This window comes from Drosophila bipectinata, chromosome 3L, assembly GCF_030179905.1.
Source record: "Drosophila bipectinata strain 14024-0381.07 chromosome 3L, DbipHiC1v2, whole genome shotgun sequence".
NCBI classification, from domain to species: Eukaryota; Metazoa; Arthropoda; class Insecta; order Diptera; family Drosophilidae; genus Drosophila; species Drosophila bipectinata.
The window spans coordinates 9,383,622-9,398,895 of NC_091738.1; the positions used below are offsets into that span (position 1 = coordinate 9,383,622).

The 15,274-nt window shown below is 41.7% G+C and overlaps 1 protein-coding gene across 1 annotated transcript; it reads left to right on the forward strand.

The window, feature by feature from the left end:
• Window positions 1-4,588: 4,588 nt before the first annotated feature.
• Window positions 4,589-5,584, forward strand: LOC108120698 (uncharacterized). Its single transcript, XM_017234442.3, has one exon. It carries the CDS (start codon window positions 4,682-4,684, stop codon window positions 5,522-5,524), a length of 843 nt encoding a protein of 280 aa, XP_017089931.2. The 5' UTR covers window positions 4,589-4,681; the 3' UTR covers window positions 5,525-5,584.
• Window positions 5,585-15,274: the final 9,690 nt, after the last annotated feature.

The following is a 15,274-nucleotide window of genomic DNA, read 5'->3' on the forward strand; positions in this document are numbered from 1 at the left end:
GTTTATGAGCGGTTTTATAACATAGAATTGAAAGACTCTAAATCTGAGACCTCAGTTTTCTCTCAGTGCCTCACTCTGGTTGAACCAATTGCTATTCCATCAGGGCGTGCCATCATGCATTGTCATTACTCGGGGCCTTCACCTCTCATCCGCGCACAAATCCCAGCAAAATAACCAAATTTAATAATAGCGTGAAAAAGCGTTCACCTCTTTCATATGCAATCAGTGCGCCAGAGAGACAGAAAAGTAAACTAAATTCTGAATAATGATGGCCACGCGGAACTGAACTGAACTGGAACTCGAGCCGAAAACCCCGAGCTCGAGCCCCAAACCCAGATCCGAGAGCTCTGGTTCTCTACGCTTTCTGATTACGCCACGTAATGGTGGGAGTGGGAAACGGTATCCGATTCCGAATCTGAATCGGAATGGTAATGGTAATGGAGTTGGACTGTCGAGGTTTTTCGTGTTTTTTTTTTTTTTTTGGAAAGGAAGTGGGTGAAATTTTGCAAAATCGAAATGCAAATAATAATTTTCGGTGGCTCTACGTATGATGGCTTTTTAATAAATGTGAAAAAATACTCAGAAATGACAGACACATTTCATTGTTTTAAATAAAAATTTGGATTCCATAAAAAGTATTATTAAAACCATTTTTTCACTCAAATAATTGCCAAATAAATGTAATAAATTATCACTAATTCAAATGGTGATGCCTATGGCTTATCATATGATAGGTTTTTAATCAAAGAGCCCTCGAAAAGCAAATGGCTCGCTTGGAAATTATAGATATTTGTCAGCTAATCCAATGTGGGATTGACTTCTGACTGGACCCGGACATCGTGCTCCTTGACTCCTTCAACGGAAGCTGGCTAATAAGGAGATGTCCTGGCTCCATGCCGGACTGTCTGTCTGGGTTTCGGTCTATGAATCATGCGCAGCTTTGACATTTATGGCTTCAATTTATTTGATAAATTTCACACGCACGTTATCAATTGGCTCGGCAGTTGCTCCCCCACGGTGGTGGCAATAAATTTTGACGGATTAGTTCGCTTATGAGTGGCATCGCCAAAAGGACTCAAAGGACGCTGCTATCCAAACAGGCGAGTGGTGGAAACTATTCGTATTCGGTTCGGGATAAACTGTAATAATGGCTATTATTATTTATTTTTATTTTCCAACCATTCTCAACGGGGGTGTCCTTGCTCCTTGGTCCTCTGCTTGGTGTGTGTTCGTCGGCGTATCAATTTTCATAAAATATCGATGCCTGGTTATTGATAACCGTGGCTAAAGTCATTTTATTTCCCGGTACCGGGCTTCCTCAAGGCCGGATACGGCTGGAAAAACGAACCCCCTCTCAGATTGATAAATTTCCGCACTTCCAGCCCGCTCAAGCCACGCATTTGTCAGTTCCGGAAAAATTCATTTGGGGCGGCCATCAGAAATCATCTATGGGAGATCTATGATATAAACGCAAATTGGCCCGTATTTGGAAAATTGTATTTGGAAAATTTACATCTTAAGGTATATCCATCAATCTGGAAATAAAATATCTTAGTAAAATTACTATCCTTAAAACTGATAGAATTCAGAAAATCGAAAATCTGATTTATATATGGTATTCCTATACCTCGATGTGGTATCGATGTGGACCTTGCATTTTTTCACATTTTGAAGGGGACAAAAGTTGAGAAAAAATCTAAAAAAAATTTTGTTCGCAGATTTTGATGCAGAATTGTGGAGAATCTATCTAGAAATCGTTTAAGGTATTCCGTTCCAGAATCGGATGATTATTGGTCAAGATATGGCTATCGACGTGGACCGTTTTGCCCTTCCTTGCATTTTTCCACATTTTGAAGGGGACCCTCCACAAAAGTTGAGAAAAAATCTAAAAAATATTTTTTTCCCAGATTTTAATGCAGAAGAATCTATCTAGAAATCGTTTAAGGTAAGACTGGGCCACCTACATACATAATCTGGTGTGCCTTGCATCCATATACATATATGTATGTATAATTGAAGACATATAATCGGCTGTAAACTAAAAGGATATATGTACCTCTACTGGCCGTAGCTAGCTACTGCTTTGCCTTTTTTCCTCACAGTAATTACCTTTTTTGGGAATTAGCTACTCTTAACAAAATCACGATAATTGCTCCATTCGAGACAATTTGCTGAAGCTCATTGATTAATTAATAAGGTCCTCAAGCTTATTCAAAGCTCAGAACTCAGAGCTCGGAATAGAAGCGAACCGAGTGATTTTGGGAGTGCCAGTGTTCCAGGTTATCGGCTTTTGGGCTTTTCGGGCTACCTACATAATTTAAAGCTAATTAATTTTCCTGGCGCAGCTCATTCGAAATACATCAATCAAATCCCGGAGTGAAGCTAATTGCATTTACCTGATGACGGTTTTCATTTTGGTAACCGCCCCTCTCGGTCCTGGTGCCGCGTGGCCCAACCTATTAGCCCCCAACGTCAATTGGTGACAAATTATTCACGCTGTCATGTGGAAAACTTTTCATGAGAGTATGTTTTGGTTTTCTGGATTCGGTTGTTTTGTCGGTCGATTTTGGGGGGTTTTTTGTTTTCCCTCAAAATAAGTAAATAGAGGTGAAGGAAAACGCTGATTAGGTATTATAATTAGTGGTTTGTTGGTTTAATATTTCCCCCTTTTTGTCTCAATGGGTTCAATTACCGAAAAACAAATGACAGTGTACATGTTGTTTATGTTTATTTTGAAAAGAATTAATTTGCCTAAATGATTTATTGTTAATCAAGCTCATTGAAATTTGAACTTTTAATGATAATAAAGTAATTTTTCAACAAAATGGTTACCAATTAAAATTATTTCATGGAAAATGGTTTATTTTTCAGCTGAAATTATCTCTACCTTCTTTCCCTGGTGGATGTAATTTGTATGCAGGTCGAAACCAAAGGTGTTTACACCTATGAAAGGTATACTCGATATCCAATTATGAATTTCAATGTGTTGACTCGGTTGACCCACAAAGACCCACCACAACACCGGAGTGGTAAGCCCAAAGCCATCAAGATGGTCTGAAGATAGCCCCTCAATAGGGAGAAAAGTAGGGGGACACGTTGCTATCGCCAAAATCTGATGCCTAATCCTCGAAATTAATTACCTTGGCTGCACCTTTGGCCCTCGGCCTCCGTCTCTCAGCCACGACATATCACTCAGCGTTTTCCAACGAAAATTAAGTGAAAAGAGAGAGGGAAAAAAAAGGAAAATTCCGTGTAGCCCAAGGCGATCCTAGTGCCCAGATACGAGTCTTAAGTCTTTCTCCACCAACCCAGACTTATGCCCGTGCACGTTCCAGGGCGAGAGCATCAAGATATTATGCCTGCAAGTCGGCGATGGCGGTGGCGACGGCGGAGGCCACTTGACACTTCCTTGGTGTGCATACTGTACTTGCACTGAAAAAAAACTTATTAAGAAATCGTAATTACCCTTCCATTTGATTAACATGAAACTCTACAAAATATTTACTTTAATTCTTTACCATTTCCCCCTTAATAGTCTAGTCCCCTTTTTAAAAGCTTCTTTTAAAAATTATATAATAAACTAAACCATAAACCCTAATTTAAAAACATTTTCCCCCAGTGAGTATTATACTTTTTTTGTGGTTTTTCGTTATGGATGACACGGCCATCGTCAACATGATCGCCATGTAAATTTTTGAAATATAATTGGCCTAATATTTTAGCCTGTCTGTGTTCCTAATGCCCCATTCTCAGTTTGTGTCCCAGACACGTACTTTGTGCTTGTATATGGTATGGTATAGTATGGTTGGATGTATGAGACCCCTGGTCTGGCTCCGGCTCTGGCTTTGGCAAGCAAGCTGTTAACTTGGCCCGAAACTCCACTCATGCTGCAGGCCATGATTTTTATCAGTTTACCTTAGTTTGCGTTTGGCTAACGCACCCAATTTTCTATGGAATATGGGTGTAGCCCGTTGCCAGTTGCCTAATGTGGAAACCTCCTCCTGCCTGCCCCCTTCCATCCGTGCACGTCTCCGTACCCTTCCCCTATCCCTGTTCCATTGCCCAACCCAAACAAGACCGGGCTAACTGGCAAACAGCAAACAAAAAACAGAAAAACGACACAATCCGTGCATTAGCCAAACTAAAAACCCGAACTCGTACTTAAACAACTCCATGCCATTTGTTTGCTGAACTTTTGATATTTTCCAGCCAGCCAGCGAGACAGCCAGGCAGCTCTGCAACTCGGAGACTTGTCAGCCAGATTGGAACCGCGAACCTTGGCATTTGTAAGGTGTATGGACGATATATATCTGGCCAGAATGGGCACCTGCCGAACCACAGGAGTGGGTGTAAGATTATGGCCCGGGGAATATGAAAAACAACCAGTACGAGTGCTAATAGGTTCTTGATTTTGTAATAATTTATTCATAATTATTTATAGCAAAGGTTGAATCAAAAAACTACCTCCAACTAGTTTCTATTATTGGGTCTAATAGTTTATAAATAAACTGCTAATTATTCTATTTTCAAAGGGGAGTGGTTTCTAAATAATATTTAGGCAAAGCAACCCAAGACGTCATAAAGTTTTTGAAGAACATAAAATATATCCAGTTGCATAATCAAGTTCTCCTAAACTCATTCAATTCCTATTTCCTAAGAATTTAAAGTTAATTTTTCAAAAATGTCGTCGGGTAATATCGTTCCGAAGAAAAGCAAGGCCTCGGTAACTTCTTCGGAGATCAATCTTTCGGCGGCTCTTCATGTGACTCAAGTGCAAACCACCGAAGAAGATGAGCCCTTCTACTTTTACAATGGTCCTCCCAAAACGTCAAAGACGGATCTTGTGGAGGAAGAACCGCACAGAGCTGCCCTGGAGGATTTTGTGCCCAGGACACCGCCTTTCGTGGCCAAGATCAGCAACCTCCCGATGGAATGCAATGAAAGGGAATTGCAAAAGGTGTTTGCCAGTTTTTCGATCCGTTCTCTGACTGTTCCCAAAAAGGGAAAACGTCCCAAGGGATATGCCCTGATGGAGCTGGAAACTAGGGAGGATCTTATCCAATTGCTATCATTGGAGAAAAAGTGTCGGGGTCGCTTGCTCTACACAACAGTATACATGGATGCTGAGATGCCAGTAAAGCCTGGTGGCAGTGGAGACGCTCCCTTTACCCCAAGGAACTCAATAACGCCCAGGACACCCAGTATATCAGGAACGGTAACGAGCGAAACTGATGACATTTCCTCACATTACTCGGCGAGTATTAGTAACCTCAGCGAGGTAGAATCTCCTCGGTGCTCTAGCAGCGAAATGTCCTTCTTCACTCGGGATTCCCCCATCAAAAGGACCCCGAGCAGTATCGAAGACTCGGAGAGGAAAATGCACATTCGTCTTCAGAAACTGGCAGAGTTCGAAAATGCCCAAACTGAGAGATTCGAGAACTCATCCCCGTCTGATGACCCAGAAGCCTTCAACATGGCCTGGAGCGATATCCTTAATGAGGTAAAGAAAAGTGAAGAGCTCTAGGTAGTTGTGTTTTTAAGAATTCAAATTTAAATTGACGAGTTTATTAAAGAGTAAAAATTATTGCTTTGCAGTAGCTTTAGTCTTAGTTTGAATAACTCTATTAGTTCCACATAAATTCTCCAAAAATCGATTGCAGTATCTATAAAAATGGACTGACTCCAGTCCCCCCAAAAAGAGCTAATTAATAGAGCTCCAAACTCTGTTAATGACCGTTTTTCGGAGACTCGGAGCTTGGCAACAGCTGTAGGTTTCCAAAAACCGAATAACCGACAAACCGAAATGAAAAGAAAACAATTTATCAACAATAATGACTAAAAGCTGTCAACTGAATTAATTTAAACTGATTTATTAATGCGGCGACAGTTGGGCGATCGAAAATGTCTGACGTCGTCGAACTCCCGTCGACGGTCGACCTGACCACACCACCCAGCACCTCCACCCATTACTCCGTACCATCCTCTTTTTGGCCAGAAAACAAAGAGCCAAAAACAATCCGGTAAGCATACGCTAATTGACCAACTAATTAGCGCATTTAATGGCTAAAATATATATATATATATAGAGAGACACTTAGTATGTACGGGATGAAACACGGTCACCGAAACAAGAAAGACAGACTTGCTAATGAAATTAACGTAGCGTGGTTAATAGTTTTGCCAAATTTGGAAAATTGTTTTCATCAAATCGGGCGGTTTCCAGTTCTCGGCTCTCTTGGCGTCATCTTTCTCATGCATTATCTTTATTATTTTATTTCTTTGTTAATTCCCTCTGCACTTAATGAGTCCGGCTCTAGGCGGCACGACTTTTGCGCTTCCAGCGGAAAATTACTCATGGCTGCCGGCCGCTTTCCAGACACCCTGGCGATGACTAAATGGGCTCTAACCAAATGGGCCAAAAGCCGCCAGCCCACGTCCAAACAATAGATGGAAAATTATGGTCCCATCGGAAAAGTTTTTCATTAGCTTTGATATGCTTAATTTTTAAGGTGTTGCGGGTATAATCTTTGACTTGGAACTATTTTATTTGAAATATTTATTTAAAATATTATTACCAATAGGGTTTTCTTTAAATAATATTCTGGCATTTTGTGGAGCTTCATTTTATCGAGTAATTGCTTTGGGCCGCTTCAATTAGACGAGTTCTTCCTCTAACAATTTGGCCAGTTGCACATAAAATGTCTGCGGATGGTTTTCGACCCTCCCTGGCCATATATCCTTTCTTCCTCCTTTCTGCCCAATCTTCGCTCTTCAGTCTCCTCTGGGCCTCTGACTCTTCTCATTAACTCAACGGTGCGGACAGCCCTCTTGAATTTGGTCAGAATCGTGGCCAGAACCGCATTGCCACTGTGGCACATCAGTGCACTGAGAAGAATAAAGAGTTATTTAATAAAAAACATAGAAAACTATAATGTTTTATTAATATTTTATCGTAAAAGTCTTGTTGAAATTTTTATAATAGATCTTTCTATAGATATTACTTCTTGAGTTGACTTTTTTCTTTTCTGTGGAATTCCGAATCCCTTGCCAGGGCCACGTTCGGAATGCGGAATGTTCTGGCCATTGCCGTTGCCAATTTCCGGCAAATGGCAATGGGCAGAGCTCCACTGCCGTTGGGCGTAAATTAAAATTAAATTCAAATGGAAAAGTGTCGTTGCCGCGACCTGGACAGACCCGGGGGCACGAGGCATGGTACACGGTTCCGGATCCGGAGTTGGAGTTGTATTCATAGTCGGAGACACAGAGTCACAGTCACCAGAGTCAGAGTCAGAGTCCTGGCCATTGGCCATTGGCACGTCTGTCGGTTTATGCAACATTTTAGCAATTATATTCGCGTCGAGCGACATTACAACGGCAATTACACGCAGGAGCCGCAGAACATGGCCATGGGCGGTTGTCTATGATGTTGGACAAGGGGGGGGCAGAGCCGGAGAGTCCGGGATTCTGGCATTCCGGCAAGTCCTGTCATCGTCACGTGGAACAGCAACGTGATCAACTGACGCACGACTCTGATGGACGACAGTTGCCCCGCCGCAATGGGTCCTGGATACTGGGTCCTGCCACTGGCAGGATGGCTGAATGTCTGGCTGAATGACTGCCTTCTGGCTGGTTGACTGACTCCGATGACAGGACATGTAGTGCAGGGCAAAAAAAATTCGAAAAAATTTTGTAGCATAATGACCGAATTTCTTCAAATAAACGACTTGGAAAGATACTCTTCAGAACAGTACCAGTACTCTGAATAATAACAGGTTTATAAGCTTTTAAATAATTTTAGTAAATATATATAAAAATAAAGAGAAAATATATGTTTATACTATGGGGTTTTGGCAATATTTATTAAAATATTTATTGGATAAACATTAATTGGAAAAATTTTAGTAAGGAGGATTTTCAAGTATTTACATTACAGCTTATACTTATTAAATACTCTTGCATGACTGATTTAAAAAGTCTTCTTTCCTGCAGCTATTATTATTGATTTACTAAGTATATTTTAATTTAAAAAACTCATATTTTTTACCAGTGTATATAAATAAAGGTCTGAAAGTAATTTGAAATTCGTGGGCCTGTGTGGGCGTTGCAAAAAATGGTAGGAAGGGCCTTGGTGTGGTTTGGCTTTGGCCTGGTTTGGGTAAATGAAATAAAATAAATGTATGAAAGCAATAACCGACCGACATTACATAAAAATCTACTTGGCCAGGACACATAATTTGTGTGTGTGGGACGTGGGCCTATTTAGGTGGTGCGTCTGTGTGTGTGTGTGTGTGTATGTCGGTGTGGAATATGGCCGACACTTCCGTTCGACATGTTGCACATGTTGCTCCCGTTTCCGTTCCACTCCCACCAACTCAACACAATTTGGCACAACTCACCTCATCTAAACCACCTACAAAATGCACTTAGAACAAATATTAGTATTTTTAAAACGTAAGTAAAATATTAAAAATAATAGTCTTGACTTATGGTTATTAGACTTTTCTTATATTAATATTTTTATATAATATGAAGCCTATTTTTAGTATTTTAATTTTTTTTATGTGTACCCTTACAAACTCATATAAAATACAATATAACAGAGACCATATATTGTTGTTGTTGTCGCTGTAGTTGTTATTGTTGGTCACGCATGGTGTTCCTGTCGCTTGCTGTTTTTATTGCCCGAGCTTCCTGCCGTTCGCTTGTTTCATAATTAATATCCTTTCACACATTATTATAACGGAAATGAGTGGGGATATTTTTATTTTATTTCCACAAACGCACACATCCTTATACCCACACATTTTGGCCTTTTTTTTTGCGCACACACGAATGGGTGTGTGTGTGTGTGTGTGTATATCCTGCGGTTGGGCAGCAGGAGCTTGTTAAGCATTTTATGCGTTTGGTTTTTCATAAATTTCATTCTGACACAACCCCAAACAAGGAGTGTGTAATTAAAAGCTCATGAAAAGTGATTAAAAAGTGAGTTGCGGCTACGCTCGGTGCCATATATTAAATGTTTTCATCCCCAAGCCCCCCCCCAATCCTCTCAAACTCTCAGTACCGCCTCTGTGCCACACGATAAAGTTGTCAAAACAATGCCAAACAAAAAGTAAAGCCATATCATAAAAACTGCAAAAATAAATATTAAAATTTTCAAACAGCTGATGCCGGGGATCAGAAAAGCCAAACATGCCACTTTAACTTGCTTTAAAAAAAAAATACCATTTGGCAGGATATGTGCATATTTAAAGAGGCCTCTACAGTGCCATCTTGTAGAATCATTAATGGCTTTTTCTCATGGACATCTAGAACTAGTTTTTTGGGGCCAATTTCCGTCAATCAAGAAAACAAGCAAAGCATTTTAACACACGAATTGGTATTTAACAAATGACTAACAATCAACTAACAGGTTTCTATCGAGTTTGGTTTTACAAGGGCGGTTGATTATTTTTACAAGAAGTAATACACTGAGAGAAATAAAGAGTCAACCGAGGCAAAACCTTTATAAAGGTATACAAGATATAGGGATTTGATGTTTAGCTTTCTATTTTACAAAGTCTTGTAGAGATCTTATTTCTATGTGACTCATTTTTTCTCACTGTTGTAAGGCCTGGTAAAATATCGTGCCGACTTGACCGGTTCAAGTGATTGATCTATCCGCCCCCTCCTCTGCCACCCCTGCCCCTTTTTTCCTTTAACCGCAACCGCAACATTTTCTAGAATTTTAGCCCTGACTCATGGGCCTTCTAGGGTCCTATGACGCATTTTCGGTGAGGGCCTTCTCGCATTTAAGGATTAGCATTTAAGAATGTATTTATGGTATGCATAAAGATATTTAAAGTGTCCTGCCACTAGCAGTGCCACTGGCAGGCAGGCTTTTCAGGCGATAACCGGCTTACACGCATGTCCCTGCCACGGATGACGCATGACTTAATGCTGGCGGGGACTCTGACTCTGACTCCGGCCTGGCTATGGCTACGGCAACGGGGCTCTGACGCCGAATCCGATTCCGGGCCGGGGCCCGGGCCAGGGTCTGGGCCTTGTTTGTGCACTAAGAGGACTGTACGGACGTAGTCCGTGTCCGGACTCCCGGATACGGGGCCTGTGACAGAACTATCGCACATGCAGGCCCACGGAACGGAACGCATGAGTGGCATTCCCCCGTCATTTCCATACGCGACCACTTTGCCCGATTCGCGTGTTGCGTGCAATTTGCGTGTAATTCTTGCCAGTCCTTTTTGGAGAGGAGTAGGGGAGGATTGAGAAGGGCAACTGCAGCAGTGTCCTTTGGTGGTGCGTGTGTGTGTGTCATCGCTACGCGCGGCACATAAATCATAAGCAACAACGCAAACTGCGTTGCTACAAACCAACAGAGCCAGAAATTAAACCACGAAAGCCCTTAACGACTTCTGGTTACTTACTATTATTCTATTTCCCAAAAAAAAAAACAATAAACAAATCAAATATTTTCCAAAAAGCTAATCCCAAAACCTATCTAAATAGTTTCTTTTTGTCCTTTTTAAAGTTACAAGATCCTCAAAAAAACAACAAACAAGAAACAACTTTTGTATTTTAAAGCATACCCTTCCATTCAATGACATAAGGGTATGAAGCAAAAAAAAAAAAAAGCCAGGACGCCAAAGTGAATTGCGTAATTTATGCTGCGCAGGACGCACAAGGAAGCGACAGCCAAAAAAAAAAATAAAGTAAAAATTAAAGACGAGGTGGTGGAAACCAGGGATGACTGTACTGTACCATAGCATCAGGAGCTTGCACTTTTCCACCCAACTAGAACTCCTTGTTGGAAGGAAAAATAATTCCCAAGTTTCGGCTGCGACGCAATAAAGAAAACTGCGATTGTCTTTTGGCCTTTTACAGCAACCCTCGTGGCTCCGTGGAACAGAATCCCATTCCCAATGCCAATCCCATCGCTTTGTATTTCTTCCCTGTAATCCTGAATTCAATTCAATCAAAAGGAGGGTGGCGGTGTTCTAAGGACGAGGAAACTGCGCAGTGCGTCAAGGAAACTCCAGATATGAAGCCTTTGGCGTTAAGTTGCCGGGGAAATCCTGAGAAGCTACATATGTTGTGGTTGAGCTCAAGAGCAGATCCTTATCGCGGTGCTAGAAAAAGAAAAGAAAATCCAGTCCTGCGGGGCAGATACGAGCTGGCCCAGGAAAGTAGGCTATAAAATGTGAGAAGGCAACAGCATCATAGCTTTGTGGGAATAATGATATTATTTCTTAAATATTTGAATTAGATTCTCAGGAATATCTTATCCAGCTGCTCACCTGCCATCGGCTACCATATAGGAGGCCTTCTATCTCCTCATCCTACCATCGATTTCAATCCAGTCCGAACTGATCCGATGCCGAGCAGACCCACCATTCCTGCCCGCTTGCGTTTTATTTTAACATTTCGCCGGGGTCGTGCTGACACACACAATAGTGACAGGTCGGTCAGTGGAAAATATGAATACCACTTGAGCATGTTAACCCCGAAAGGCGTTTATAAAACTGTCCAAGGCTATTAATATCAAAATTCCGCACACAGCGACCGCCTCGAGCGGCAACTGCGCAGTGTTTTTGGTTTCGGCTGCGGGATATGGTTGGCTGGGGTGGAGGAGGGGAAAAAAAATGAACAGGACACTGACACGGACACGGACGTCCAACTAGGAAAGTCCTGGTCAGCCTATCAAGCGCAACGGCCAGAAGGATGAAGGGTGGAGATGGAGGAGGCCGGGAGAGTGGCATGTTTGGCGTCCATGAGGCGGAAATGAAAGCGCCTGGCAACAGGGTGTTTTGGGGGTCCTTCGGTCAGTGGTTGGAGGATTATCAACAGGCAAACATACACATACATGGGGGCAAAATCCAATAAAAACAAGTCAAGAACGCAATACTGGTTATTCCGGCTAAAGGATACCCGGTGGTGTGCAGATTCCTTCAACTCGAATCTCTCATTACCAAATAAATTGATTACAAGCCATAAATAATTTTGATTGTGATTTTGAGGGTAAAAAGGTATATTCCTGTATGTGTTTTCTTTTAATTTAATATTTTTAAGATTTGAAATAAAAAAGGGTTACCATTTTTATTAAGAAAATATTGAGTCCTACCTTTACTTGATCTTAAAAATCATTAATAGACACCTATTATAAATCCCTATACCCCCAAGTACTAGGTATGCGTATACTCTTTGGTCAACACGGTCACCGACTGAGGGTAACTCCGTGTTGTCGGTCGGAAGGCTTTGTTGGATGAAGCTAAATGCCGAGCCCGCCATGTGTCCTTTGTTATTTATGATTAAAAGCGCAAGGACTTGCCGCCGTTGGGCGCCCGTACACTACGCCCCCCCTCCACATATTTACATGCAGCCCCCCATCTTCACATCCGCCCCTTTCTTCCATTCGTTCTTTCGTCCTTTTTGCCCCCTGCCCCGCCCGCGGCCTGCTTGTGTATGCTAAACATAACGCTGCATGTGTCCATACATGTCCATCACTTAATCACGCCACCACACTCGCACACTCACTCTCTCCCCAGCAGACACACACACAGTCGCCGACTGCCAGGCTCAGACTCCTTTTTGCAAATCCCGAAGGATAACTTGGCAACTTTGACAGTAAGAGAAGTTTAGGGTAGCTTTGCTTGATCTGAGATTTTGGTTCTGAATTTATATACAATTTTTTATTATAATTAGATAGGTTTTTAAAAACAAACCTGAAACTTAATTTTGGACTAAAATATACTAACTTATTTTTTTTAAAGAAAGTGTATTTTAATATGCAAGTCCTTTTTTTTTATGGGGAATCCTTTTTTTGTTTGTTTGTAAATTTCCACCTCTGTTCACATTCTGGAAATCTTCGGGATCTTGGCTAAAACCTGGCTGTCAGCCGCCTTTCATCCGAATCCTTTTGCACCCGCTCACTGAATAATATGCAAATGGGTTAATTTTTATTTATTTTCCTTGGGCATTCCTTTGCATTTCAAGCGGCTCCCGAGGATGATTCACTTTATAAAAGGATATATGTGTGTGTGAGAGTGTGTGTGTTTGGGGTCTACGTCCACATCAAGAGAATTTATGATGCAATCGCCTTACGCATTCCGGTTTTTGGCTTGGACCAAAGAAACAGGACTTGGCAGGTATCCTGCCGCGTATCCTTGGCTTCAAGATTTCCCATTATTATGATCTCTTGCTTGGGTTCTTTTGCGGTGTATTTGTATATGGGTACTTGGGTATATGTGTGTGTGTTTTATTTTTATTTTTTATACATCAGCTTATATATTTTTTTGCAGCAGCAACAGCAGCAGTTGCCAGGCGGCATCTGGGTTGTCCTGCATGTCCTTCCGCCATTAAGGGTGGTTTTTCCGCCACAGGCGGTTAGTTAGGCTTTGTTCTGGACAAAGCATTTTATTTGAGCTTTTTATTTTGCTCAATTCCCTTTTTTTATGCGCCGCATTCCCAACTTCCCAACTCCTTTTCCAGTTTACTGAGTGTGAGTGCGAGTGCAAGTGTGTGTGTCAGTGTGTGTGTGTATGGCCTTTGTCCTTTGTTTGCGAAATGTGTGTCAGTGCGTCAGTCGGTTGCCTGGCACTTGGTTTGACTATTTCCGGTTTCAATATGCGCACTGCCTTTGTCCTTGTGTCCTCCGGATGGTACAGTAGGTACGAGTCCTTTAGCTTCCACTTCCACTTCCAATGCTCGATTCCTGTTTTCTGTTTCAGTTCCATTTCCAGTTTTATTATCCCTTTCATTGGCACAAATTAGAAGTGGCCCTGCCGCTGGCTACATGTTATTAACTTTTGCTATGCCTTGTCGACTTGTCGACAAAAAGGTGTCAGCATTGTGGGGCCAGGTCCTGATTTACGACCACAATATGCGCCTCTTTACACACATATTCCCCGGAATTTATATATTGCCAGCTCAAATGAATTCATTGACCAAGGACCAAGGACCAAGCACCAAGAAGCAAGGACCCACCCAAGACCCTCTCCTCTTTCAGTCTGTCAAATTGACAGCTGGTGACTGAGTCCTTTGCCATGACTCCCAAGTCCGTCAGATCCTGGAGCGTAATGAGCTGGAAAACTACTACTGCGACAACACATGAATAAAAGGTAATACCTTCAGGATAACAAAAAATGGTGCCCACAAGACACCAAAACAAGCCAGCATCTCATATTTTTTGAGGTTCCGGGCATGAGAATATGAAACCAGTCGGAACCTGAGATGGCAGAAGATTCTAGAATCAAGAATCTAGATTTAATAAAATTGCAAAGCAGCGAAAGAAATTGAAATTGCAATGCCCCCAATTGGAAATTACGAATCGATAATCAACCAATAATAACTCTGGCTTTCTTCGTGTCAATTCAAGCAGAAACAAACCAGGGAAAGAATAAGCAAAAATCAGAACCGAAATCAGTCAACTAGACATCACTTAATCAGCTTTGAGAGTCCAAAGAGATTGGAAATTGTCCGCATCGAGCGGCATTAGATGGATGGAGCCTCGAAATTGGAGCACAGCGATCCGGTGATCCAGTGATCCGTCCAAACCGTCCCAAACGTCCGTCGATCCGATCTGATCTTTTTTTTATAAAAGAGCGATTTCATGCACGACAGCCTGTGATCGAAGTGCAATGAAAAGAAATCATTGAAGGTGCACTGAAAATAAAAGTAGAGCCTCTCTATAAGGAGGTAAATAAAATTCTTTAAAAAAAAAGCAAGGTTTATAAGCCCGATTTTCTCAGTGTAGCATAAAGGTGATTGTTTTTAAGTTGCTCCACTGCTCGATTTCCAGACTATCTTATCCGAAAGCCCTCCGAACCACCTCTTATTGCTCTGATCCCTCTGAGTTCGGTCGGGCAATTGCCAGCATGCCATCAATTAAAGTAATTTAAAGGAATCAGCCTCGATGGCAGAAGCAGCAACAGCAACATCATTGTATAGAAGCAACATTGTAGATAATACGCGGAGCAGCTAAAGAACCAATGTCCGTAACTAGATCCATAAGCTGAAAATCAATCAGGCGGAAAGTCAGACAACCCGAGAAAACAACAAAATAACAACACAGAGGCCCAGAGAGCGGTAGAAGCCTATTAGAAGACAAGCAACGATGGCGCGATGGCCCAAGGCGAAAACAACAACTGGAAAAACAACAAGCAACAATCAACAACAACAACAACAACATTAAAAAATAAAAGCAAAAACTTAAAATTGGATGAACTAGAAAGAAAAAACAGTAGCCACGAAATCGATTGAAGAGCTAAAGACCTGGCGA